The 24,854-nt window shown below is 40.4% G+C and overlaps 1 protein-coding gene across 5 annotated transcripts; it reads left to right on the top strand.

Moving 5' to 3' along the window:
* Positions 1 to 24,842, top strand: LOC124133198 (elongation of very long chain fatty acids protein 7-like). 5 transcript variants are annotated; one of them, XM_046497476.2, is made up of 11 exons: positions 1 to 149; positions 1,746 to 1,819; positions 3,757 to 3,830; positions 8,419 to 8,562; positions 9,301 to 9,368; positions 10,049 to 10,236; positions 17,145 to 17,225; positions 19,702 to 19,758; positions 20,473 to 20,587; positions 21,601 to 21,728; positions 22,178 to 24,842. In XM_046497476.2, exons 4-11 carry the CDS (start codon positions 8,546 to 8,548, stop codon positions 22,346 to 22,348), a joined length of 825 nt encoding a protein of 274 aa, XP_046353432.1. In that variant the 5' UTR covers positions 1 to 149; positions 1,746 to 1,819; positions 3,757 to 3,830; positions 8,419 to 8,545; the 3' UTR covers positions 22,349 to 24,842. The 5 variants fall into 5 exon arrangements, with proteins under 5 accessions (XP_046353432.1, XP_046353433.1, XP_046353436.1 ...); XM_046497479.2 differs by lacking the exon at positions 1 to 149 and adding an exon at positions 257 to 421; XM_046497477.2 differs by lacking the exon at positions 3,757 to 3,830.
* Positions 24,843 to 24,854: the final 12 nt, after the last annotated feature.

Consider the following 24,854-nt stretch of genomic DNA (forward strand, 5'->3'; position numbering starts at 1 on the left):
AGTTCTCTCCCTTGCATTACTCTCGTTGCGTTGAGGTTTGTGTTCACTCTCTTCCTGTTGCCTCCTGGAACAAACACGTGTTTTTATGCGATTGGAGGGTGTTTTATCTCAACCGGCGCACGGCAAAGGGATTACTGAGACGAATAAATGTATGTAAACTCATTATATCATCAAGCTTATGTATCGCGGAAAAAAAGCCAATTGGCGGGCTGACATGTGCCATCGATTAAACGTGTTTGGGCGCGTGGTAATATTGTGTACACGATCCGGGTGGACTTCGCCCGTATCCCCCTTCCAGAAGTTGTATCTCCTACGCATAGCCGCTTAATCTTTTTTATCGTATATATTTTGGAGGGGACATACGGGCGGAAGTCTTGCCATATCACGATATTTTGAGCTTCTGGAGACGCTAGCTCCATAGGTACGGCTTTGATTTTCGTCGTCTTTGTCTCGTTGTGTAGCTTAAGCTAAATGTTTTATGACGTTTTATGGGGGTATTTACAGTGTACATTGTTGAATTCGTCCTGGAACGAACTTGGTTTGGTGGCCTCGTTACACCACTTCCCTTTTTACATAGTATTGACACTGGGTGTGACCATTTATCTTGTTGCTGTTATTTTGTGGTATACAAGCCCCGGTGGTCCCCCTTTCCGCTTTTAATGTCTTGTTGAAGTCAGAGTGAATCTATAAAAACAACAACATGCCTTTTAGTTTTGGGGGAGTTTAGAATCTGCCTAAAAATCTTAAAATTATGTATTTTGAAACCGTTTAGAATCTGCCTAAAATTCTTCAAATTATGTATTTTGAAACAGTTTAGAATCTGCCTAAAAATCTTCAAATTATGTATTTTGAAACAGTTTAGAATCTGCCTAAAAATCTTCAAATTATGTATTTTGAAACAGTTTAGAATCTGCCTAAAAATCTTCAAATTATGTATTTTTGAACAGTTTAGAATCTGCCTAAACATCTTCAAATTATGTATTTTGAAACAGTTTAGAATCTGCCTAAAAATCTTCAAATTTTGTTTTTTTAAACAGTTTAGAATCTGCCTAAACATCTTCAAATTATGTATTTTGAAACAGTTTAGAATCTGCCTAAAAATCTTCAAATTATGTATTTTGAAACAGTATTTGAGTTTCTAGTTAACAACAAGTCGATGCCTAACGCTGCAACATGTGTGTTTTATCCATATTCTAAGCATCCAGTCTCTTTTTTAACTTTTAAGACATCTTTACACACTGATAAAAAGACATTAAAATAATCGATTATGTAAAGCTGTCAGTATATCTCACAATTAATAATTTTTTCTGACATATTGACCATTATATTCAGAGACAGACGTATGACTTAAGGTGTAAGATCAAGTTGGCGTTTTCACAGGGAACAAGTTGACTAAATGGGTCATGTAAATCAATGTATCATAGAAGGTTATCCAGAGGGCGTCATATCTTTGTTTGAAACAACTCTTTTTGTTTTGTTTTTACTTGTTTTGAAAGTTTTTCTTTCAGTAATGAACTCTGATTCCGTTTTTAAACTTTCGAGCTTTTTTACATTTAAATGATAAAGTAAGTATTATGGATTCCGTGTCAGAATAAGGCGTCCCCTCTACTTGAACTACATTCCATAATTCGATTATTTACAGTCCATTCTGAAATGAACCTTTTTTACAGAAAAGAACAGTAAGTAGTCTTGACTTGCCAAATATTATCGACTTGCATGGGCTGTATTGGATGTATTTGTTTCAGGGTCTGTTTGAAAGACTAAGGCTGTCGTGAAATTGTTGGAATATTGGTGGCTGTGCGAAAACAACATTGACAAGGTGCTTTGTTTGAAATTATTCCCTATTCCATCTTTAAATCTATTCTTTAAATACCAATGAAGTCAACAAAAGTGACAAAAATATGTGGCACTATTAATTAAGCATAGGTAAATGTGCACTTAATGCACATTCTTACAAGAATGTTCACACAAGTCAAACCCGATTGTATAGCCCAACAATTCAACCGGTTTGTGTGGATAAAGAAACACTATCATGCCTTGGTGATAGCCAGTGGTGCATAAACGAAGAACGCTATCGGTCTCGCGGTGAAGGTCAAGGTCGTGCTCATATTATCTCAGGCCTCCGTTCAGTGATCCGAAACGCGCAGTGGCGCTCTTCGGGAATGTCTGGAGTGCGATTGACATTAATCGGGTCCACTCGTTTCATTCTGCAAGCTGCATAACACCTCGGGCAGAAATGGCGTAGTGATATTACATGATTTCATTGTAATTCGTGTAACGCCAGATACCGCCAGATGACACGACGATCGATTTTTGAAATAGGTTTATCTGTGCGTAACAAAAGTAAGTAATAAAAGCATTTGAGGGCAAACGGAACAAAATTAAACAGTTCTATACGGTTTACTACGTCCTTCAGGTAGTGTCATGTCACGTGACAGTAACGTGCACGAAACGCGTTCCAATATAGATTAATTCCTGACAATAACGCCGAGATGCTGTAATAGCCGTTTTCAAGATGGCGTCGATTTTAGTAATATTATTGAAAACATATGAACATTGTGTTTGTATGGTATATATTTTTAAAATAAAAATATAATAATTGGGCCGTCTGTCAGATCATCACGGATCAGACACACTTGGACTCGACTTTTACAGTTAATGTCCAAAAGGGAATAGAGTATGAACTGCACGGCGTCACAACAGCATAAAACCGGCTCCAGATTTCTTTATCTTATAATCATGATGTATTTTCTGACAAACTTCATTCTAAATTTCGTTTTGTTTCTTTCTCAAACAAATGCATGAATATAATGGATATCTCACAAATACTTTCTTGTACTGACACTGGGTGTGACCATTTATCATGCTGCTGCTAGTTTGTGGTGTACAAGACCCGGTGGTCCCACGTACCGCTTTAAAGTCTTGTTGAAGTCACAGAGTGAATCTATCAAAACAACAACTTGCCTTTTGTTTTGGGGGAGTTTAGAATCTTCCTAAAAGTCTTCAAATTATGTATTTTGAAACAGTATTTGAGTTTCTAGTTAACAACAAGTCGATGCCTAACGCTGCAACATGTGTGTTTTATCCATATTCTAAGCATCCAGTCTCTTTTTTAACTTTTAAGACATCTTTACACACTGATAAAAAGACATTAAAATAATCGATTATGAAAAGCTGTCAGTATATCTCACAATTAATCATTTTTTACTGACATATTGGCCATTATATTTAGAGACAGACGTATGACTTAAGGTGTAAGATCAAGTTGGCGTTTTCACAGGGAACAAGTTGACTCAATAGGTCATGTAAATCAATGTATCATAGAAGCACGTTGCTATCTCGATAACGATCCAATCAGTTGTCCATCGTAAATAACGATACTTTTATCCAGAGGGCGTCATATCTTTGTTTGAAACAACTCTTTTTGTTTTGTTTTACTTGTTTTGAAAGTTTTTCTTTCAGTAATGAACTCTGATTCCGTTTTTAAACTTTCGAGCTTTTTTACATTTCAATGATAAAGTAAGTATTATGGATTCCGTGTCAGAATAAGGCGTCCCCTCTACTTGAACTACATTCCATAATTCGATTATTTACAGTCCATTCTGAAATGAACATATTTTACAGAAAAGAACAGATGTTAAATTAACTTTAAAAATATAATAAAATGGAGCCAAGGTACCTTTTTAATAATGCAGTAGTCTTGACTTGCCAAATATTATCGACTTGCATGGGCTGTATTGGATGTATTTGTTTCAGGGTCTGTTTGAAAGACTAAGGCTGTCGTGAAATTGTTGGAATATTGGTGGCTGTGCGAAAACAACATTGACAAGGTGCTTTGTTTGAAATTATTCCCTATTCCGTCTTTATATCTACTTTTAAATAACCAATGAAGTCAACAAAAGTGACAAAAATATGTGGCACTATTAATTAAGCATAGGGAAATGTGCACTTAATGCACATTCTTACAAGAATGTTCACACAAGTCAAACCCGATTGTATAGCCCAGCAATTCAACCGGTTTGTGTGGATAAAGAAACACTATCATGCCTTGGTGATAGCCAGTGGTGCATAAACGAAGAACGCTATCGGTCTCGCGGTGAAGGTCAAGGTCGTGCTCATATTATCTCGGGCCTTAGTTCAGTGCGATTGAAATTACTCGGGTCCACTTGTTTCAATCCGCAAGCTGCATAACACCTCGGGCAGAAATGGCGTAGTGATGTTACATGATTTCATTGTAATTCGTGTAACGCCAGATACCGCCGCATACAGTCCCTATGACACGACGATCGATTTTTGAAATAGGTTTATCTGTGCGTAACAAAAGTAAGTAAAGCATTTGAGGGCAAACGGAACAAAATTAAACAGTTCTATACGGTTTACAACGACCTTCAGGTAGTGTCATGTCACGTGACAGTAACGCGCACGAAACGAGTTCCAATATAGATTAATTCCTGACAATAACGCCGAGATGCTGTAATAGCCGTTTTCAAGATGGCGCCGATTTTAGTAATATTATTGAAAACATGTGATGAACATTGTGTTTGTATGGTATATATTTTTAAAATAAAAATATAATAATTGGGCCGTCTGTCAGATCATCACGGATCAGACACACTTGGACTCGACTTTTACAGTTAATGGCCAAAAGGGAATAGAGTATGAACTGCACGGCGTCACAACAGCATAAAACCGGCTCCAGATTTCTTTATCTTATAATCATGATGTATTTTCTGACAAACTTCATTCTAAATTTCGTTTTGTTTCTTTCTCAAACAAACGCATGAATATAATGGATATCTCACAAATACTTTCTTGTCAAGAATGTAATCTCCACTTTCTCGCACTTCACCAAGTGCGCCATCTTTGACTGTTGGCGAGTCATGATCACCTACTCAGAATGCAGGCGATAGAAGTTTGTTGTTTAACGCCGCACTCAGTAATATACCAGCTATATGAGGATTGTCGAGTCTGGACAAAAACTTGAGTCCAACTCAAGTCTGGAATGATTTGGCAAATCTAGATTTCCTCAACTCCTGAAATTAAGCATCGTTCTGGGTTCCATTTGGATTATATTTATGTATTTTGTAGATAATGTATAGTTTTAAATTAGATTTATTTCTGGCACCAGAAGCCATAAAATAATTATATTTATCATTTATTTTATGGTCTCTGCTTGGACTGAATGTCAGTCTAGTAGTTCAGGAAAAATGTTTGGTAGTGCTCTTTAATACAGACAACAAATGTAACGCACGCTAAAGTATCTCCACAATATGCCAATAGATGGCGCTGGCAGTCTTCACGAAAATAGCCGAACGTCAGCTTGGTATCTCCGTAATTGGGCCTTTTTTGTTTGGTTAGTTGCAGAGTATTTGTTAATCGTCACAAAATACATGGACATTTCTTTTTTTCTACTAAATGTTTGCAAAATGAACTTGGGTTGCCTTGTTGTTTAAACGTTCGCTCGTCGCGCCGAAGTCCAGGGTTCGATTCCCCAGATTAATACAATATGTGAAGCCGATTTCTGGTGTACCTCGCCGTGATATTGCTACAATTGGCGTAAACCCAACTCACTCATCCCACGAACAATATGTACGTGCGTGTGTGTGGTGTGGTATGTTTTGCTCAGCCACTTGAGGGCACACGAGCTCATACACATTATGATCAGTTTCCATTGTGGTCAACGACCTGCACAGATTAATGTAGCAGTCTTAAATGTCACATGTAGGGACACATACATTTGTTATTTGTTTATACACAGAAGCATAACACGTATGCATAAAATGTTATGATGGGGAAAATCAACTCTTCAAGATGTATGCCAGTGGTGTGGACTTTGTTGTTTTGTAGTGAGAGTTGGAATAACGGATATAATGGGACAGTGTTTTTACTTCATGGGGCTTTACGTGATCTGTATGTTTACCAACATGCTATAGTGCCCAGAATACGATGCATTATGAAAAGAAAATCGAGTCTTCAACAGGCAAACGGTCAAAATAAGGAACGACCCTCACTGTCGGAGTAAGTGACACATAATCAGCAACGTGTACCCCCATCCTCGCTTTTATTGATTATACGTCAAGCAATCTAGGGACCGATTCCGTCCCGTTAACCCGTAAAATATGAAGGCAGGTATCAGAGGTCCTGACCTCGAGTAAGACCTTCATGGCCCCAGAGAGCACTATTATGCAGTACATCAATCTTGAATGGGGATGGCGGCATCAGTACAGGGTCATCGATCCAGAGGTCGAAACAGCATCAGCAGTTGGTTGTAAACGTTGTCTCCACGTGTGCATGTATCAATGCCTAATAACATACATGTAGCCCCCACGTGTGCTTGTATTAATGCATAACACTATAATGTAGTCCCCACGTAGGCATGTATCAATGCCTAATACTATAAATGTAGTCCATACGTGTGCCTGTATCAATGCCTAATAATATAAATGTAGTCCCCCACGCGTGCATGTGTCAATGCCTAATATAAATGTAGTCCCCTACGCGTGCATGTGTCAATGCCTAATATAAATGTAGTCCACACGTGTGCATGTGTCAATGCCTAATATAAATGTAGTCCACACGCGTGTGCATGTATCAATGCCTAATACTATAAATGTAGTCAACACGTGCGCATGAGTCAAAGCCTAATATAAATGTAGTCCTTGCGTGTGCATGTTTCAATACCTAATAATATAAATGTAGTCCTCGCGTGTGCATGTATCAATGCCTAATACAATAAATGTAGTCCACACGTGTGCATGTGTCAATGCCTAATATAAATGTAGTCCCCGTGTGTGCATGTGTCAATGCCTAATACAATAAATGTAGTCCACACGTGTGCATGTGTCAATGCCTTACACTATAAATGTAGTCCCCATGTGTGCATGTATCAATGCCTAACACTATAAATGTAGTCCCCACGTGTGCTTGTATCAGTGCCGAACAATATAGATTTAATCATCCCCACGTGCGCATGGGTCAATGCCTAATTTTAAATGTAGTCCTCGCGTGTGCTTGTATCAATGCCTAATTATTTAAATGTAGTCCTCACGTGTGCATGTGTCAATGCCTAACACTATAATGTCGTCCCAACGTGTGCATGTATCAATGCCTAATTTTATATGTAGTCCCCACGTGTGCTTGGATCAGTGCCCAACAATATAGATTTAATCATCCCCACTTGTGCATGAGTCAATGCCTAATTTTAAATGTAGTCCTCGCGTGTGCATGAGTCAATGCCTAATTATCCCCCGCCCAACGAAGTTGACGTGGGATATAGAAACGGGCTCCGTCCGTACGTCCATACGTCCGTCCGTCACGTTTCGTTTCCGGAGCACAACTCAGAAACCGTTCAATATTTTTTCATGAAACTTTGCATGTCTGTAAGGTACATGCTGAACTGGTGCCTTTTGCTATTTAGAAATTTACATTTTTTACGTTTCCATGGCAACAAGAATGACTTAGGTTCCAAACTCTTCTTTTTTTACAATTTCCATGACAAGTTCCACCTCGGTTAAAAAAGGTTAGAATTTGTTTAGATTTGATAATGTCATAAATTCTGCAACAAGCGGCGGGGGATATAGCCACGTTAGTGGCAAACCCTTGTTTTAAATGTAGTCCTAGCGTGTGCATGTGTCAATGCCTAACACTATACATGTAGTCCTCACGTGTGCATGTGTCAATGCCTAACACTATACATGTAGTCCTCACGTGTGCCTGTATCAATGCCTAACACTATACATGTAGTCCTCACGTGTGCCTGTATCAATGCCTAACACTATACATGTAGTCCTCACGTGTGCATGTGTCAATGCCTTATTATATAAATGTAGTCCCCACGTGTGCTTGTATCAATGCCTAACACTATACATGTAGTCCTCACGTGTGCATGTATCAAAACCTAATAATATAAATGTAGTCCCCACGTGTGCTTGTATCAATGCCTAACACTAAACATGTAGTCCCCACGTGTGCTTGTATCAATGCCTAACACTACACATGTAGTCCCCACGTGTGCTTGTATCAATGCCTAACACTACACATGTAGTCCCCACGTGTGCTTGTATCAATGCCTAACACTATAAATGGAGTTCCCACGTGTGCATGTGCGTGCATGTGTCACTACATAACACCACAAATAGTGGACACTGAATGAAGCACATACTTGGTGAACAATACCAGGCCCTCACTTTAGATTGTATACGGTAAACATGCAGACTGAAGTTCTGCAGTGCAACAACACGCTCCCAGGTCCATGTGCTCTCCCTCAGTCGCTGTTCACCAAATTTACAACAGAATCGTCAATTAAGGCGCCCATTTCAGTTCCTGGATCCCTAAACAATTCACTCCCTTCCCCTCGTTTTCGCCACCTATTGATCTTTTTACTCTATATTTAGACGCATTATACATTTATGGTTGTAGAAACACGGAGGTCGATAGTGTTCAATACCGACAGCTGGGTGTCAGCAAACAGTACCGAAGTCGGCGTGTGTGTCCGGAGCGTAGCAGATTCGGCATTTGAGGACGTTGCTGTGTAAAGAACATCTGTATGGACGGACAGATCAAGTATGTATATATTATGTATTTCTGCGATGACATGGCTGAGGTCGTGACCTTTCATGGACGAATCTATGGATGGAGGTTTCGCATTAAGCGTAGAGCAATTGGCATCAGTTGCACACCATCTGCTCTTGATTCAATAACAGGTACTAGTTATATCTAGATCTGTGGGTATTTGCTCGAAAGATAGCATATCTGCCGTGATGGAGGAAACCATTTTGCAGACGGTGCCACAGTTCTAGCGTCTTGGTATGCTGGGGCTGTGCATCGGTATTATCAAGGTTGCAGTCAGTCATATATATTTATTAATTTAAATATTTATAAGTTTTGAATACTGAGATCATATTTAACTCGTAATGCATGTTCATTAAAATTACCTCACCTTGAGAACGTTCATTTTATCGATCTGTTTGAACATCACGATGAGGTCGTTGCCTCCATTGATGTTTGCAGACCACGTGTTGCCGGCGGCATTGTTTATAAGCGCAGTACAGCGATGCCTTGATCCGGTGGTTCAAACCTGAGTTTGTCCGAAAATCATGGTGCTTGTTTCATTTATATGTTTAACCATTCAAGGCTGATTTAGCAAAACCAACCTGATAAAATGAAAATGACTCTCATTGATAAACCTATCAGTTCCTGGGTGCACCTTATCGTGTCTTCTCTGCGCAGTGAACAACATATAGTATACTGAGTGTCCGTTATTCCACTCCGAAATTCAGAACGGTTTTTTATTTTTTCCAGTGCGACGATGCCGGGACATTGGTGGGGCAAGGCCGTCAACATCTACGCCCGCCTTCAGGTGATGGGAGGTGAGTGAGTGAGCGAGCAAGTGAATTGCGATCGAGTGGGTAAGTGGGTTACAGAGTGAGTGAGTGAGTAATTGGGTGTGAGTGAGTGAGTGAGCGAGCGAGCGAGCGAGCGGCTACTTACTCTTGTAATGAACCATGAAGGGAATCGAACCTAGGTTTTCTGTTATAATCGGACACTTTCACTACAAGACTGCCCATCGCTGGAGATATGTCTGAACAATGTCTGACAATTCTTTGCAATACTATGTTTAATTAACTAAAAAAACAATGCCATACTGCGCTGTACAGTGAAATTCCACTGTGTCACTAATTATTCAGATCAGTGTGTATTCAGCCATAATGTACGATTTGTTTAAACATGTACCGTTCAAATTGACCCGTAACTGGCGCAATTACAATTCCTAAAGCCTTTTGTGAAATATACTTAAAATTCTTTAGAACTTAGGTATCAAACTCCTCTTGTGAATATATTTCACATTTATATATTATTTATTTATATTATTATCTATTATATATTTATATATTTTTTCACATTTATTTTTTTCCGTTTGTTTCATTATTTAAGTCCTCGGAACGTTTCCCCTAAATAATTTTAAACGGATTACAGACACACGTACATATGACCGACAGCTGGCATTTTCGGTCGGTTGCTATAGAGATCTGTATGACGGTTTCCCCAGATCCCCGTGTGACGTCATGGCCGCTGATGCAGAGCCCGTGGGCCGTGTCGGCTATAGTTGTGGCGTACCTGGTGTTGGTGAAGCAAGGCCCGAGGCTAATGGAGCCTCATAAGCCTCTGAATCTGCAGCGCATCCTAGTGGTGTACAACCTCAGCCTGGTCTGTCTGTCCTGCTATATGTTTTATGAGGTACGTGCATTGTCTTCTCGAACAGAATCTGTTAAAGATAGTCATCGAGTCATACTAAAGGGCTGGAAGACCTACAGTAACACGTGACCTTAAACGTCACAATCGAATTCCCTTTCTGCATGTTTCAGCAATGCGACATCCTGATTAAATCTATTTTCCAAAACAGTGGAGTAAACATTGTAAACAGCCTTGGTTATCTTGAGTAATATAACTCTATTCTGTCACGGACTTACATATTCTGTGGAGATAAATACATTGAACTTCTTTTGCTACCACAGCTTCGTTTGAGTCTGGTTCGAAATACCCAACGCTTAAAATAGACACTGGATTGTCTGGTCGAGACCGGTTATATCCAGACATATAGCTGGAATATTGCTGAGTGCGGTGTTATAAGTGCAATAATCTTGAACCATATTAAACCCCATTTCACCTGACCTCACCTGTTACACAAAGCTCCACTCGAACCGGGGGCGATGGGGTAGCCTTGTGGTTAAATCGTTTGTTCGTCACGCCGAAGGCCCGGGTTCGATTCCCCACATGGATACAATGTGTGAAAACCATTTCTGGTGTCCCCCGCCGTGATATTGCTGGAAAATTGCTAAAAGCGGCGTAAAAGCATACTCACTCACTCCACCCGAACCGCTTGTAAAGTGACCGCTTGTTCCCAACCTGCAAGTGCACTGTACCTAGAGAGTCTGTTTGTTGTTCAGTGTCTGGGATTGTCTGCTAATCGTGGTGAAGAAATTCTTGAAAGTGTGTTACGACCAACAACATTAACAGCTACATACGTTAACAAATCTACACCCAGTCTGCTTTGGATATCGACACTAAACTGTAGGGCAGAAGAAAGGATATCGAGTTTGTTTTTCATGTATTTTTTGAAAATTGTTAAATTTGATCATATCTATTTGACCATCACTCATTCCACCAGAGGCAGTGGGGTAGCCTAGTGGTTAAAGCGTTCGCTCGTCACGCCGAAGACCCGGGCTCCATTCCCGACATGGGTGCAATGTGTGAAGCCCATTTCTGGTGTCCCCCGCCGTGATATTGCTGGAATATTGCTAAAAGCGGCGTAAAACCATCCTCACTCGCTCATTCCAGCAAGTAATCCGTCTGGGTATTTTTGTGTATTAGTAAATTCTTTCAGTGAAGACTGAGGTAAGAAAAGAATATGCTACCACATGACCTCTACCATGTTTCAAAAGTCGTAAATTTGTGCCGAAACAAAAAGCAAATTTATTGATTTTCAGGAATAAGATGTCTAAGATACCCCCCAGCAGCTGTTTATTAAAACGAATTATTGTTTAATTTTTTTAAATCAATGATATTTGAGAAAATAAGACCATGTAGAAGTATTCTTTGTCTGCTGACTAAGCGCCAGTACAGTAACATGATATTTGCAATGGAAAATAAAATATATGATAAAATCTACTGAGATGTACAGTTTATATTCAGTCTGCTGTAGGATATTGATGATAGAGCCACGGACATAAACGTGTGATCCAGACAAGGAAGTCGTGACTTTGTTACCACTGAGCTTCTGTTGGGAGTAAGAGTCCGGAGCCACTTCATTTGTTTGTTGTTTAACGCCGCACTCAGCAGTCTTGACCAGACAATCCAGTGAGTGACATCATGAGCATCTGTCTACGCAATTGGCATACGATGACATGCATCAGCCAACTCAGCGAGCCGGACCACCCGATCCCGTTAGTCGCCTCTTACTCCAAGCCATTCGTCACCACTGGCATGTTTCTGTGACCTTCAAGGCTCGTCCCCCAAGGCTCGCCCCCCTCTTGAAGGCCACCATACGTCGAAATGACGCAAACAAATCAGAATGCGCGTCAGGATTTGGGTACTACGATCGACATAATCCCGAGTATTTAAATTTATTTGGCAATATGCGTTTGTTTAAAAACTGCTGAAAAATGAAGATTGTCAGTTCCACACCGCAGGGTATACGGATAACAGATACAATGTGATACATACATTGCCGTTGTTACTTGTAGGGCTGCGATAAATTCAAATTTGCGTTAGTTTGCATTCAGGAAACGGCACACTTGACGAGATCCGTTCATTTGAGCTATAACTAGACCTGGCTCTCCAAAACTACATTCCGTGTAATATCCCATTGTAAAATATACCAAAAGTTGAAAAGATGTGTTAAAATCTTCGATATCAAAACAAATAATATTATTCACGTGCCTATTAAACTCTCATATGGAATATAGTGTTGCGGATGTCTGGCCATTGGTGAGATTTACAAATATGATTGTAACAGACGACGATAGTTAATGCTCCAGTAAAAACATAAACAACAAAAGTAACTTTCTTCCTATTAATAAAATACATGTTGTGCTGAAATACAAAAATTAGTAAAGTGAACATGTAACTATAGAGATGGCTGGATTTGCTCAGGTCATTCATATTTTCATGGTATTCATACCCCATGTGAAAAGTACACAATTAAGGTCTATGTCGGCCCAGCCGAGTTCGGTTTGTGTACCAAATAATAGCTTTTATTAACTCTATGTAAATATGGCTTTGTCGGAAATTGCTCGGGGGTATAAATTCAATATATACCAGCGAGCATTGACATATATATAGAGACAATCCACTTCCATTACTAGTGGGCCCGTGACGAGCCGGGGTAGATTAGGTCTTCAGCAACCCATGCTTGTCGTAAAAGGCGACTGTGCTTGTGGTAAGAGGCGACTAACGGGATCGGGTGGTCAGGCGCGCTGACTTGGTTGATGCATGTCATCGATCCCAATTCCGTTGATCGATGCTCATGATATCAATCACTGGATTGTCTGGTCCAGACTCGAATATTTACAGACCGCCGTCATATAGCTGGAATATTGCTGAGTGCGGCGTTTAACAACAAACAAACTAACAAACAACCATAACTAGTGCTTTAACCGTGATGTTTAACTGGCTTTATTAGCATATAAACGGATTCGTGGAGATGGATAATACATATCAAAATTAGGATAGTGGTATATTTAAAACGGATTATATTGGTATAAATATATATTTGGGTGATTATCTGTTTCTCTAAGATACCCCTACACACCTGTGTGTTGTCAGATCTTTATTACATTACCAAGAAATAAACGAACAAAAAAATACAGGTTGCTAGAAGAAAAATGGATTGCTCAATAAACATTCATGACCTTGTTTTGGTTTATGTACCACAAATCATAAACCCGAAAATGTATAAGATTCGAACGAATTATTTCTACATTTGTAAAAGAAAAGAAAGCCCTTGTAAGAAGATCAGCATTAAATACTGATAGAAATTGTTAATGAAAACTTAATGTCATTCCAGTATATGTTATGGGTTACATAAATAAATAAATTACATAAATGGGTGACGTACATATTTTCTGGCTTGTCTAACCTGTAAGATGTAATTCCCACTCAATTGAATAAGTTAACCGTATTTATGTTATATTCAGCGCACTGTCCTACTCAGCTACATGTCTTAACATTAGTTGAAGAGATTGTTATTCTTCCTTTTCCTCTTAACACCTTAAATTTGAACGAGCTTTGAATATTAAGGCTTGGTTGTTGTTTAACGCTGCACCAAGCAATATTTCACCTATATGACGGCTTCTCGTACATAATAGAGACATCACCCCGATTATGTTTCTAGGTTGTTGTAAATAATTTGCAGATAAAGGATGAACAGCTGAGAATGAATGAGTTGAATGGCCTGCCTAATATACTTTTTTGTACAAAGGAATATCTTTATATCAGAGAGGTTTAATACTTTTACAAGGGGAATAAGCGAGTGCTGCTGTAACGCCTACATCAACTTTACTATAAGATGCGGGTAGAAGTAGTTCTCGTGTTCATACGCCAATATGGAAACCTTCGAGAGGGGCACGAGTCTGCATTCGGCTTGCATTCGGCTTGTCATGGAAAGGGACGAGTTGGTCACCAATGACTACATTCGTCACCACTCGCCCCTTTCCGTAACCTGCAAGAAGACTCGTCCCCCTATCGACGAATGTTATGTGCGAAAATACGACAAACCAATCAGAATGCGCCTATGATTTCAAGTTCTTCGTCAAAGAATCCCTCAGAAATAATTTTTGATTTTACATATGTCTTGCATCTAAAAATATACCCAAGACACAGTTAAATGTGTTCAGTCATACTGTATAATTCCGCATGTCCTGATGTGCTTTAAATTGCATCTAAAATATATATAATATATTGGGAAATATATGTGAACCATTACACGAGTTGACAATTGTTTTAGGTATGCCCGTTTGCGCTAAGACGGAACCCGGTCACAAAAATGGCCACGAGAGGGGCACGAGTCGCTATTCGGCTTGTCCCGGAATAACACGAGTTGGTCTCGAATGCAATGACTACAAGCATTTGTCAAACCCAATCTGCCAACAGAGGACGCTGACATCTTTTTCCAAGCTTAGCGGAAATATAGCCCAACGTGAGATTCGTCACCACTCGCCCCTTTCCGTAACCTGCAAGAAGTCTTGCAAAATAAAAGTCGCTATCTAGTCCCAGAATAACACGAGTTGGTCACGTTGAGCTGATAAGGGAGGTAACTCTGTCGACAATCGTTACATTCGTCACCACTCGTCCCTTTCCGTAACCTGCAAGAAGACTCGTCCCCCGATCGATGAATGTTCTGTGCGAAAATACGACAAACCAATCAGAATGCGCGTACGATTTCAAGTTCTTCGTCAAAGAATCCCTCAGAAATAATTTTTGATTTTACATGTCTTGCATCTAAAGATATACACAAGACACAGATAAATGTGTTCAATCATACTGTATAATTCCGCATGTCCCGATGTGCTTTAAATTGCATCTGGAATATACATTATAATATATGAGGAAATATATGTGAACCATTACGCAACGAGTTGACAATTGTTTGAGGTATGCCCGTTTCTCTTAGTCGCAAAAATGGCCACGAGAGGGGCACGAGTTGCTATTCGGCTTCACCTTGTCCCGGAATAACACGAGTTGGTCATGAATCCAGTCGTTAGAACTGCAAAATCATTTCTTGTGTATACTGTACACGTACCTTAACGGGTTCGGCCGGGGGACAGGTTTGCCCGTGAGCTGAGCTGGTTGCATCCATTTACTGCACAAGTATCCGCTGATCCCTGGTCCTTAATCCAGTGTAGCCCGATTATGATCCGTGGGTACAGTGGTACGCGGTGTCCAACCTGTATCTTTATGGGCTGTCCGCACACATTTAGCTGAAACCGGTTCTGGGTTATAACTAGCCTCAGAAACTACAGGATTTTATAAATATCTTGGTGTTTACTAAAGTAGAAACTTGTCATGGCATAAACATTTGTATCAAGCTGCTTTACAAGCTAGAAAGGTCTTTGTAAGTATCCATAAGAGTTTGAAAGTTTTAGAAACCATTTCTCATCAATCATTTTTTTAAATATTTGATATAAAGATACTCCCCATTTTGTTGTATGGGGCAGAAGTCTAGGGGTTTACAGCACTTTGATGCCATAGAAAAGATTCATTTATATGTTTGCAAAAAGTATCTAGGTGTTAAAATAAACACTTCCAGCTTGGTGGTGTATGGAGAATGTGGAAGATTCACTCTCTATGTATATTCAAATATAAAAGTTATTAAATACTGGCTGAGACTTATTGACATGACCTCATATAGATTGCCAAAGAAGTGTTATAATATGATGATAGTTTATGATAATAACGGGAAAAGAAACTGGGTTACAGGTGTTAGAGAATTGCTTTTCAGTTGTGGCTTTGGTGATATTTAGCAAAACCAAAATGTGTATTCCAAATCAATGTTTATACTTTCATTAACCCAGAGATTAAAGGATATTTATTTACAATCTTGGACTGCATCATCAAACAAGTGCTCTTATTAGAAAATGTTTAAATCAGAAATAGTTATGGAAGATTATTTATCAAAAGTTAATGTTAAAAAATTTCGAACGGCTCTTTCACGTTTTAGATGTTCTTCTCACGACCTTTTAATAGAAACAGGGCGTTATGCAAACATTCCTCGTGAAGAAAGAATCTGTAATCTATGTAGTTTAAACTCAGTAGAAGATGAATTTCATTTCTTACTTGTATGTCCAGTGTATTCACACCTTAGAGAAAAATTCCTGCAAGCTTATTATTACAGGTGCCCTAATATTATTAAATTTGTTACACTGCTGTCAAACACAAAAAGAAGTATCTTACAAAATGTTTCCATGTACATATATTATGCCTCTTTATACCGACAGAACCTTATGAAAGAATAATCTAAGCTGCTTGGTATTAGGAAACTATTGTGTATATACATTAAGTACACTTTTATAGATATTTGCCATTTGAATAAACTACAAACAAAAGAGTTAGAAATGGTATTAAACTATTAGGCTGTCATATGATATTGTGGGACGTGATATTACAAATGGTTTAGTATAGTTATATGTATATGAAATGATATGATGTGACATGACATGATGTGATATGATATGATACGTGTTGTGGTGTGATATGATACATGAGGGGATATGATGCAATATGTTATGTGTATTATAGAAACTGGGTAAATACTGTTTTTTTAGTGTACATATTATATGGCTTGCGGTCGTACAGTGTTGAATAAATATTGATTGATTGATACTATAGGCATGTGGCCTCTTCAGTACGTGAAATAAAGATTGGAACTAGCCTTAGCTACTCATACTTGTCGCTAAAGGCGACCGACTAACGGACCGGTTGGTCAGACTCGCTGACTTGGTTAATGCATGTCATCATATCCAATATGAGTACATTGATGTCAGTCACTGGTTACTTACAAACCGCTGTCATATAGATGGAATAGTGCGGCGTTAAACAACAAATGAACAAATCGTCCCTCATTTAACCATTGTTTGATTTATTTTCAGTTCCTTGTGTCGGCCATCCTCGCCAACTACAACCTACGTTGCCAGCCTGTCGACTACTCCAACGATCCTCTAGCCATGAGGGTGGGTTATGCCATTGTTCTTCTATTATGTGACACGTTTGATGTGTGTGTGTCAATTCCGTTTTTTAATCAGCTTGATAACATATGCTTAAAGAGACCGACACACATATACACCCATACACACTACAAATGGGCGGCCATTTTGATCATCCAATCCTCATTTAGTCAATTTTCAACAGGAGTTGAAGGGGACATCTCCTGGCCAAGTACCCGTGAATATCCGGGGTAGAATAGGTCTTCAGCAACCCATGCTTGTCGTCAGAGTGCATCTTCCCAAGGCAAGCGTGTCCACTAGCCTATATCAAAGCCTAGTTTCTACTTGTCTTTGATAAAAGGGCTAGTGGTCGCCCTTGCCTCGCGAAGATGACTAAAGTGTCAACTAACAAGTACTCCTTTTATGTTGCGTTCGCCCTTCGGTTTCACCTCTTTCATATTGAACAACATGATCTACACACAAGTAACCCCTCCGTGGTCTAGTGGTAGGGCGTCCGCCCGAAGAGCGGAAGGTCCGGGGTTCGATCCCCGGCCGCGTCATACCAAATGACGTTAAAAGATGGTACTTGTTGTTTTCCTGTCTGGCGCCCGGCATTAAGGGGCTAAAACAAGGACTGGTCGGCTCGGAGTCAGTATACTGTGTCTGAGTGGGGTATTCATGTTAAAGTGCGGCATTGTATCTCAGTGGGCTAGCACTATAAATCGGCATCAGTCCGGACTAGTACAAGCAGCCACACAAACACACACACGTGCATGCACGTCGCTATATAAGTGCAATAATCTTGGACGCGACGTTAAACCCAGTTTCACCTCACAAGTAACCCACTGGCCAGTTCACACCTGATGGTAATTGTCTGGGAGGAAGATAGGGTCCTCATGCAACTTACATTTTTGTAATCCTCAGCGTCTTCTAAGTGAATTTTCCAAGGTGAAATATTGTCCCATTGTGTCCATTAGTGTCCACTGGTGGTCATTTTGACGGCCATGATGGCTTTCCGACGAAATTGAATAACAATGTCAAAAGTAGGTGTTGCAATTTCAGTTAAAGAAACGGACGTAATTTACAAATCTATGAGGTGTTGTACACTGGCACTCTTACCATTGGAAACGTAATTCAGAAAAAGAGGAAGAAGTGTTTCTTTGTCTCAGGGTTACAAGAGATGTAAAATTTTCAAAAGTAAATCTATGTTCAAAGGAGAAGTCATCTTCCCGTGGCAAGAGAGTTAACTGACTTTAAAAGTCCAGTTTCCACCCTTGCCAAACTAGGTTGGATTTACTGGGCTCGATCGTAGCGCCACAAGTGGCTATTACCAGTTATGTCCCTTCTAAGCCCCTCCTATGGACCAATCAGATTCCACCTCTCGTATCACTTGCGTTTGCTTCACACAAAATGGTGGCGCCCAGTCAGGACGATCTGATCGATAATCAAGATCTATATTGTGATAAAACGGGTCTTACATCGCGAAATGCATCAAATCACGTGAGCACCTTGATTAAAAACATGAAAAGATTTTGAAAATATCTGTTGACAACGAGTTGGCGGTGCACATGTTTTGCAAATCCTGCAATCGACCGAAATCTGAACGACAGTTTACGAACCGGATTTCGATTTCGGTGCACGATTTTGATTGGACTATGCATAGACTCGTTAGTCCAGCCAAAACGTAACTCCATAATACCAGCCTAGTTCGGCAAGGGTGGAAACTGGACTTTTATAGTCAGTTAACTATCTTGTCTCGGGAAGATGTGGAGAAGTGGGTATGATAATGTCCAGCATATCGCAACATTCTAGCAATATCACGAGAAGCAACATCAAGAGAGTACTTTATACATTGTGCCATGTGTGGAATCGAACCTAGGTCATCGGGGCGGGCGGTAAGCCTAGTGGTTAAAGCGTTCGCTCGTCACGCCGAAGGCCCGGGTTCGATTCCCAACATGGGTACAATGTGTGAAGCCCATTTCTGGTGTCCCCCGTCGTGATATTGCTGGAATATTGCTAAAAGCGGCGTAAAACCATACTTGCTCAGTCACTCATTGGCGTCAGTACCCGCTACCTGCGAGACAAGAGCTGATCGTAAAACAATGTCGCGAGTTGTTTCCCCAACCATTAGTTAGCCTCTAGGAAACAATTACAGAGAAATGTTTACAATGGAAGTTACAGGAAAGGTTATGCTGGTAGTATTTAAGACCATTGCCGATATTGAAATGTACCGTCTTCGTTGCGTGGTGGATAGAGCGGACAATGTGATTCATGGTTCGATCTTCTGGCTTCTTCATAGCAACATACGTTGAAATATGGTACTTGTTGTAACCCTGCCTGGTGCTCTGCTTTACGGGGATAAAACAAGGATTGGTCGGCACGGTTTCGGCATGCTGTGTCTGAGTGGGGTATCCATGTTAAACTGCCACATTGTATCTCCATGGGCTAGCACTATAATACCGGAAATATGTATATATATATAAAAGTTGTGGTTATTTTTCAGATGGCCAATGTATGCTGGGTGTATTTTGCATCTAAAGTTGTAGAGTTATTAGATACGGTAAGAATTTAATAAGCGCATGTGATAAAAGGCATTATTATCTTTAGAAGATTATCATTCTGTGTTTTCAACGTACAGTTGTGTAATTGGTAGATTGTACTGTTTAATAGAACCAGATTCACAAAACGAGCTGTATCAAATCTATGTGGAATGATCACATCTTACTGACGAACCCTGAATTGACACAATGGACGTTCAGTCGACTGATGCACAGTTAGGACTCTCGACAAGGCTTGTTAAATAAAATTGTTATCTATTACCCGTTGTTGTCACTGTTAATCTGCTGCTTATCACAATATGTCATGCATACCTCTTATCAACTTGATAACGGTGTAAGATTCTACATCGAAACTTCGCTATTTGCATAAAAAATCAGAAATTATTATCCATAAAGTTACTTACTAACTAATATATTAGTTGTTTCTCATGAATTTACTTTGACCCGTATGAGGCGCCGTTTAGCTGTGTATTCCAAAAACTTGTCGCGTGGTATTCATGACTCAAGTTTACTTTCTAGAGTTAAAGATTTTTAACATACTAAAAAGTAACAAAATATATAAAACACTCCCTCCCTACCCAAGCTGTTTTGAAAGCATATTTTTATATTTGGCTAACTGTCTTTTTAAAAAAATAATTCAAATTAGGTACCACGATTTTATAACATTTGTCATTGTGTGTTGATTTCCCACGTGACCACTGTCAGCTGTTTTTCAGATGTTTTTTATTCTGCGGAAAAAGAACGGGCAGATGACGTTTCTGCACGTGTTTCACCACAGTACCATGGTGATCCTCTGGTGGCTGACCGTCAAGTATATAGCGGGCGGACACAGTGAGTTATGTTAGACAGTATAAGATAGCATTCGTGGTCTAGTGGATAGAGCGTCCGCCTGGAGAGCAGAAGGTCGGTGGTTCGATCCCCGGCCGCGTCATACCAACAGACATTAAAAGTTGGTACTTGTTGTTACCGTGCCTGGAACTCGGCGTAAGGGGATGAAACAGTGACTAGTCGGCTCGGGGTCAGCATAATGTGTCTGACTTAGGTATCCACTTAAACTATGACATGGTAGTTCGGTGCGCTAGCACTATGAAACGAACATTAGTTGGGACTAGTACAAAAAGCCGAACACAAACCTGCGTGCACAATGCTATGTATAAGTGCAATAATCTTGAAAGCGACGTCACCTCACCTCACCTCAGGATATATGGAATGAGGTAGTGTTTTCGGACATTGGTTCAAGACAACGGACATGGTGAAATAAGGAACTGAATAACCTTTTTTTACACATCATTTATTTCATGGGGAAGTCTATAATGACCGCCCTACGACGTTTTAGCTTTTGTAAAATCTGTACCAAAAATATTGTTTTCAAATTACTTTCGAAAAAGGAATCCCGTAAATATAATCTATCCTCACTGTTTTAACTCTAACCACCCTTCAGCCGACGCCCCAGTCCCCAGTCCCCTGAAGATTCCGTTTAGAATTGATCTTCAGCAACCTGGCTTGTCCCTAAAGACGACTAATGGTATCGGTCGGTCAGGCTCGCAGACTTGCATGTCATCGTATCCCAATTGCGTAGATCGATGCTCGTGATGTCAATCACTGGATTGTCTGGCCCAGACTTGATTATTTTCAGACCGCCGTCATATAGATGGAATTTTGATGAGTGCTTCGTTAAACAACAAACAAGATCCCACCCGCTCCCTTCTTCCCAATTCTACCCTCTTAGCTAGCTACCTAACCACACCAGGTGCATGTGACTCATGACACTATACTTACGCATCATCATTCATCCCTCCCTCAAGACAGAACTACCCATCTAATTTACCCTCCTCTCTTTGCAGCGTTCTTCCATCCGTTGTTGAACAGCTTAGTGCACATATTCATGTACAGTTACTACGGGTTATCTGCCCTTGGGCCAGTGCTGCACAGGTACCTGTGGTGGAAGAAATACCTCACTTCTCTACAACTGGTGAGTGGACACAGGGTGGATGGGGTTGGGGCCGTGGAAGGAAAATGTCGCTGCTCTGGAGGGGGTCGGGGAATGGGTGGGGTCGGGGAATGATTGGATCGGGAATGGGTGGGTCGGGAAGCCGAAGTGGTCGGTCGGGGAATGTATGCAGAAAATCTCTACCCTCCCTATAGACAATGAGTTCGCTGTACAGAGTTGCGTCCCCTGGGCACGCCAGTAACCTATGGTCGTGGGTTCGAATCCAGCTTCGCCCCGATTATACTTCTTAGTTTGTCAGCACCGGAAACAAGCCGAATAGCGAGTCGTGCCCTTCTCGTGGCCATTTATGCGACTGGGTACTGGGTCTAAGCGCAAAGGGGCATAGCTAAAAGAATTGTCAACTCGTTAAATGCTTGCGTTACATTTGCGACTCAGGGGAACGATAAGCTCACATCTACTTTCTGTTTCAGATACAGTTCTGCCTTATCATCATCCACCTCGCTAGCAACATCTTCGGCAGCCACTGCGGCTTTCCTGTGGGATGGTCCATCACAGCCTTCTGTTATGTTGTAATCATGATCATACTGTTTGCCAACTTCTACCGAGCCACGTACAGGAGTAGAGGACTTAAGAAGGAATGAATCCTGCATCCAAGCAAACCCATCCTCATCCCCCTCCACGCACCATCACCGCGTGACCCACCTAATCCACCCACTCCCTTCTCTCCGGAGTCACCATCAGCTATCCTTCTGTCGGGGGCACAATTTATGCTTCAATTTGCTGCGTAGAGTTGTGTCCCTTATGAATGCCAGAATCCTGTGATCGTGGTTCGAATCTGACGGGTGATTATAACTGAAATATTGTTAAAATACCACTCACTCACTCATAGAAAACCGCATTGGTTCTTGATCAATTTTAGCCTCTATTTTACACAACGGACACCCTTCTTCACCGAACATTTTTTGTTATTTTTCACTGGGTTGCCTGTCAGGACTTTGCTTCTTTCATTGGATGTTAACTATGTTGAAAGTGTGATACAGTGTGACTGTCTTAATACGGATACCATGAACCTTGTGAATACGAACCTTAGTTCACCTGAGACCTTTTAACGAACACCGCCTTGTTTATACGGCCCTTCGTACGCCAGACACCTGGTTTACACGGACCTCCTTACTCAGGGAACCTCTACTGCCGACCCGGCCATCGTTGGTCGAGAAACTCGTTTATCTAAAGGGCAAACTGTCCCGATTGACGAGTTGGCATTGTACATGTCTTCATGACACAGAGCGTCAAATGTGTCTTGTTTTCTCACATCAAATGTTTTTTTGTTTTTTTCTTCTTATCATGACAGGTCGGAATCGTTTGGGCGCCTCTGTTCACGATAATAATCCGGGTCCTACTGGAAACGACCACATGTATGCTAAGGACAGTCCTCATCAGTCGTTAATCCCGAGACAAGTTAATCCGGTCACTGGCTAATCCAGACATTAGTTAATCTGAACATGGCTTAATCTGGAGATAAGTTAATCGGACACTAGATAATCCGGACACACCCTAATCCGGATATTTGTTAATCGGACATTCGTAAATCCTGATACTTATTAACCGGACATTGGCTAATCAGGGCATTAATTAGTTAGTTCACAGCCCATACGCTGTGATTAATGTGACATCCTCAATTATCCTGTGTATTACATCTCCATTCTATTGAGATACATACCCTTACCCAATTCACCACCATGGCTTTGTTTTGGAAATGACGTCACCAGCTCCATCAGCCCTATCACAAAGTTAGCACAGATTTTCTCTTGTTCGTGACCCTTAAATCTACAACCAATCAAAATGCCTCATCTGAGCGCCTTGGGCATTGATCTTCAATCAAAATCGCGGTTTCAACCGAGCGAGCTATCCCTGTAATTTACACGAATCACAAGACTGTTATAAATGATTTCATAGATGGTAAAAATGACTCCGTGAGTACTTACATTTAGTTCTAGAAATAAAGTATTTCATTTGAAAATATATATTCGCCAAATTAAAAGTAAAATTCAAATGGAGCCCAGACCAATCCCTGGACATGAGGTAATCTAGACTTGCCAAATCATTCTAGGTTTGAGTTGGACTCCTTTTTTATACATTCCCTGGGCCTGGGAGACAGACAAGGGAAGACCCAGTTGTCAAACAAAAGGGCGAGTTATCGCCGCATGTTTGGTTTAGGAAGTCTAATTGGACGTCTAATTTTAGCATCGAGTTATTCGAATAGGTTGTGGTTGCGAATGTGTCCAGGGTATCTGTGTCATAACAGAATGGAGCAACGTGTATGATACCCTAGATAATCGAAGATACGTGGATGGATGTCAAATAATTGTTCTACTATTTTTGTACTCACTTACTCTCTCAACACCCAGGTGACGTTCTCCTCATGGGTGCAATGTGAAGCCCAGTCTTCTTGTCCCTGGCCGTTATGTTACTCAAAGCAGCGTTAAACCACACTCACTCACTCATTCACTCACTCACAACGTGATCTTAGTGCCACGGCTGTCGGAATAAAAAGTCTTTGCTAAAGTATGAAAGTTACGATAGCCGTTGCTCTGAAATCGCTTTGGGATTTGTCTTTTTTTTCTTATCTTTTTACGTCTCGACACTTTTTGGGTCAGCAGTGTGTACTTATTTATGAAAAAACAACCCACCCGTTCGCCACAACAAGAAAACATTGAAAAAGGATGACGAAAATCAGACAATAAATTCATACTTGTGGCATGAAATGTTTCTGAAGATGATCATTGATTAGTCAACAAATAAAGCTACGACCCCCGGGATGTACAAACTATATAACGTTTAATGGCACGTTTCCATGGTTACGTGATTTTATCTGCTCCATCTGGTGATATTAATTAGGCAACATATGTGAACAGTGGGGGTGAGGGTATATATCATATTGTATCCTAACCAAACCTACTGGGTTGACTCTAATCCACTTCCAATAAAAAAAAGTGTTTTCTCACCTGCGTTTTAGAAAAAAAGGTTTCATGCACCTGATGTTTGTAGTCCGTGCTTTCAACAGCTGGACGTAATGATGGCGATATGTAAATTGTTTATCATTTATTGACTTTGATTAAATTAGATAATAATTTATATTTGTGTCTG

The sequence above is a fragment of the Haliotis rufescens genome, unplaced genomic scaffold (assembly GCF_023055435.1).
Source record: "Haliotis rufescens isolate VD_foot unplaced genomic scaffold, xgHalRufe1.0.p SCAF_2, whole genome shotgun sequence".
Lineage (NCBI taxonomy): Eukaryota > Metazoa > Mollusca > Gastropoda > Lepetellida > Haliotidae > Haliotis > Haliotis rufescens.

What these genes read in the sequence shown, in the direction of transcription:
- LOC124133198 (XM_046497476.2), top strand. An exon ending in CCTGCTATATGTTTTATGAG is followed by an intron (nt 10,237 to 17,144) that starts GTACGTGCATTG and finishes ATTTATTTTCAG; the next exon opens with TTCCTTGTGTCGGCCATCCT. An exon ending in TTGTAGAGTTATTAGATACG is followed by an intron (nt 19,759 to 20,472) that starts GTAAGAATTTAA and finishes GCTGTTTTTCAG; the next exon opens with ATGTTTTTTATTCTGCGGAA.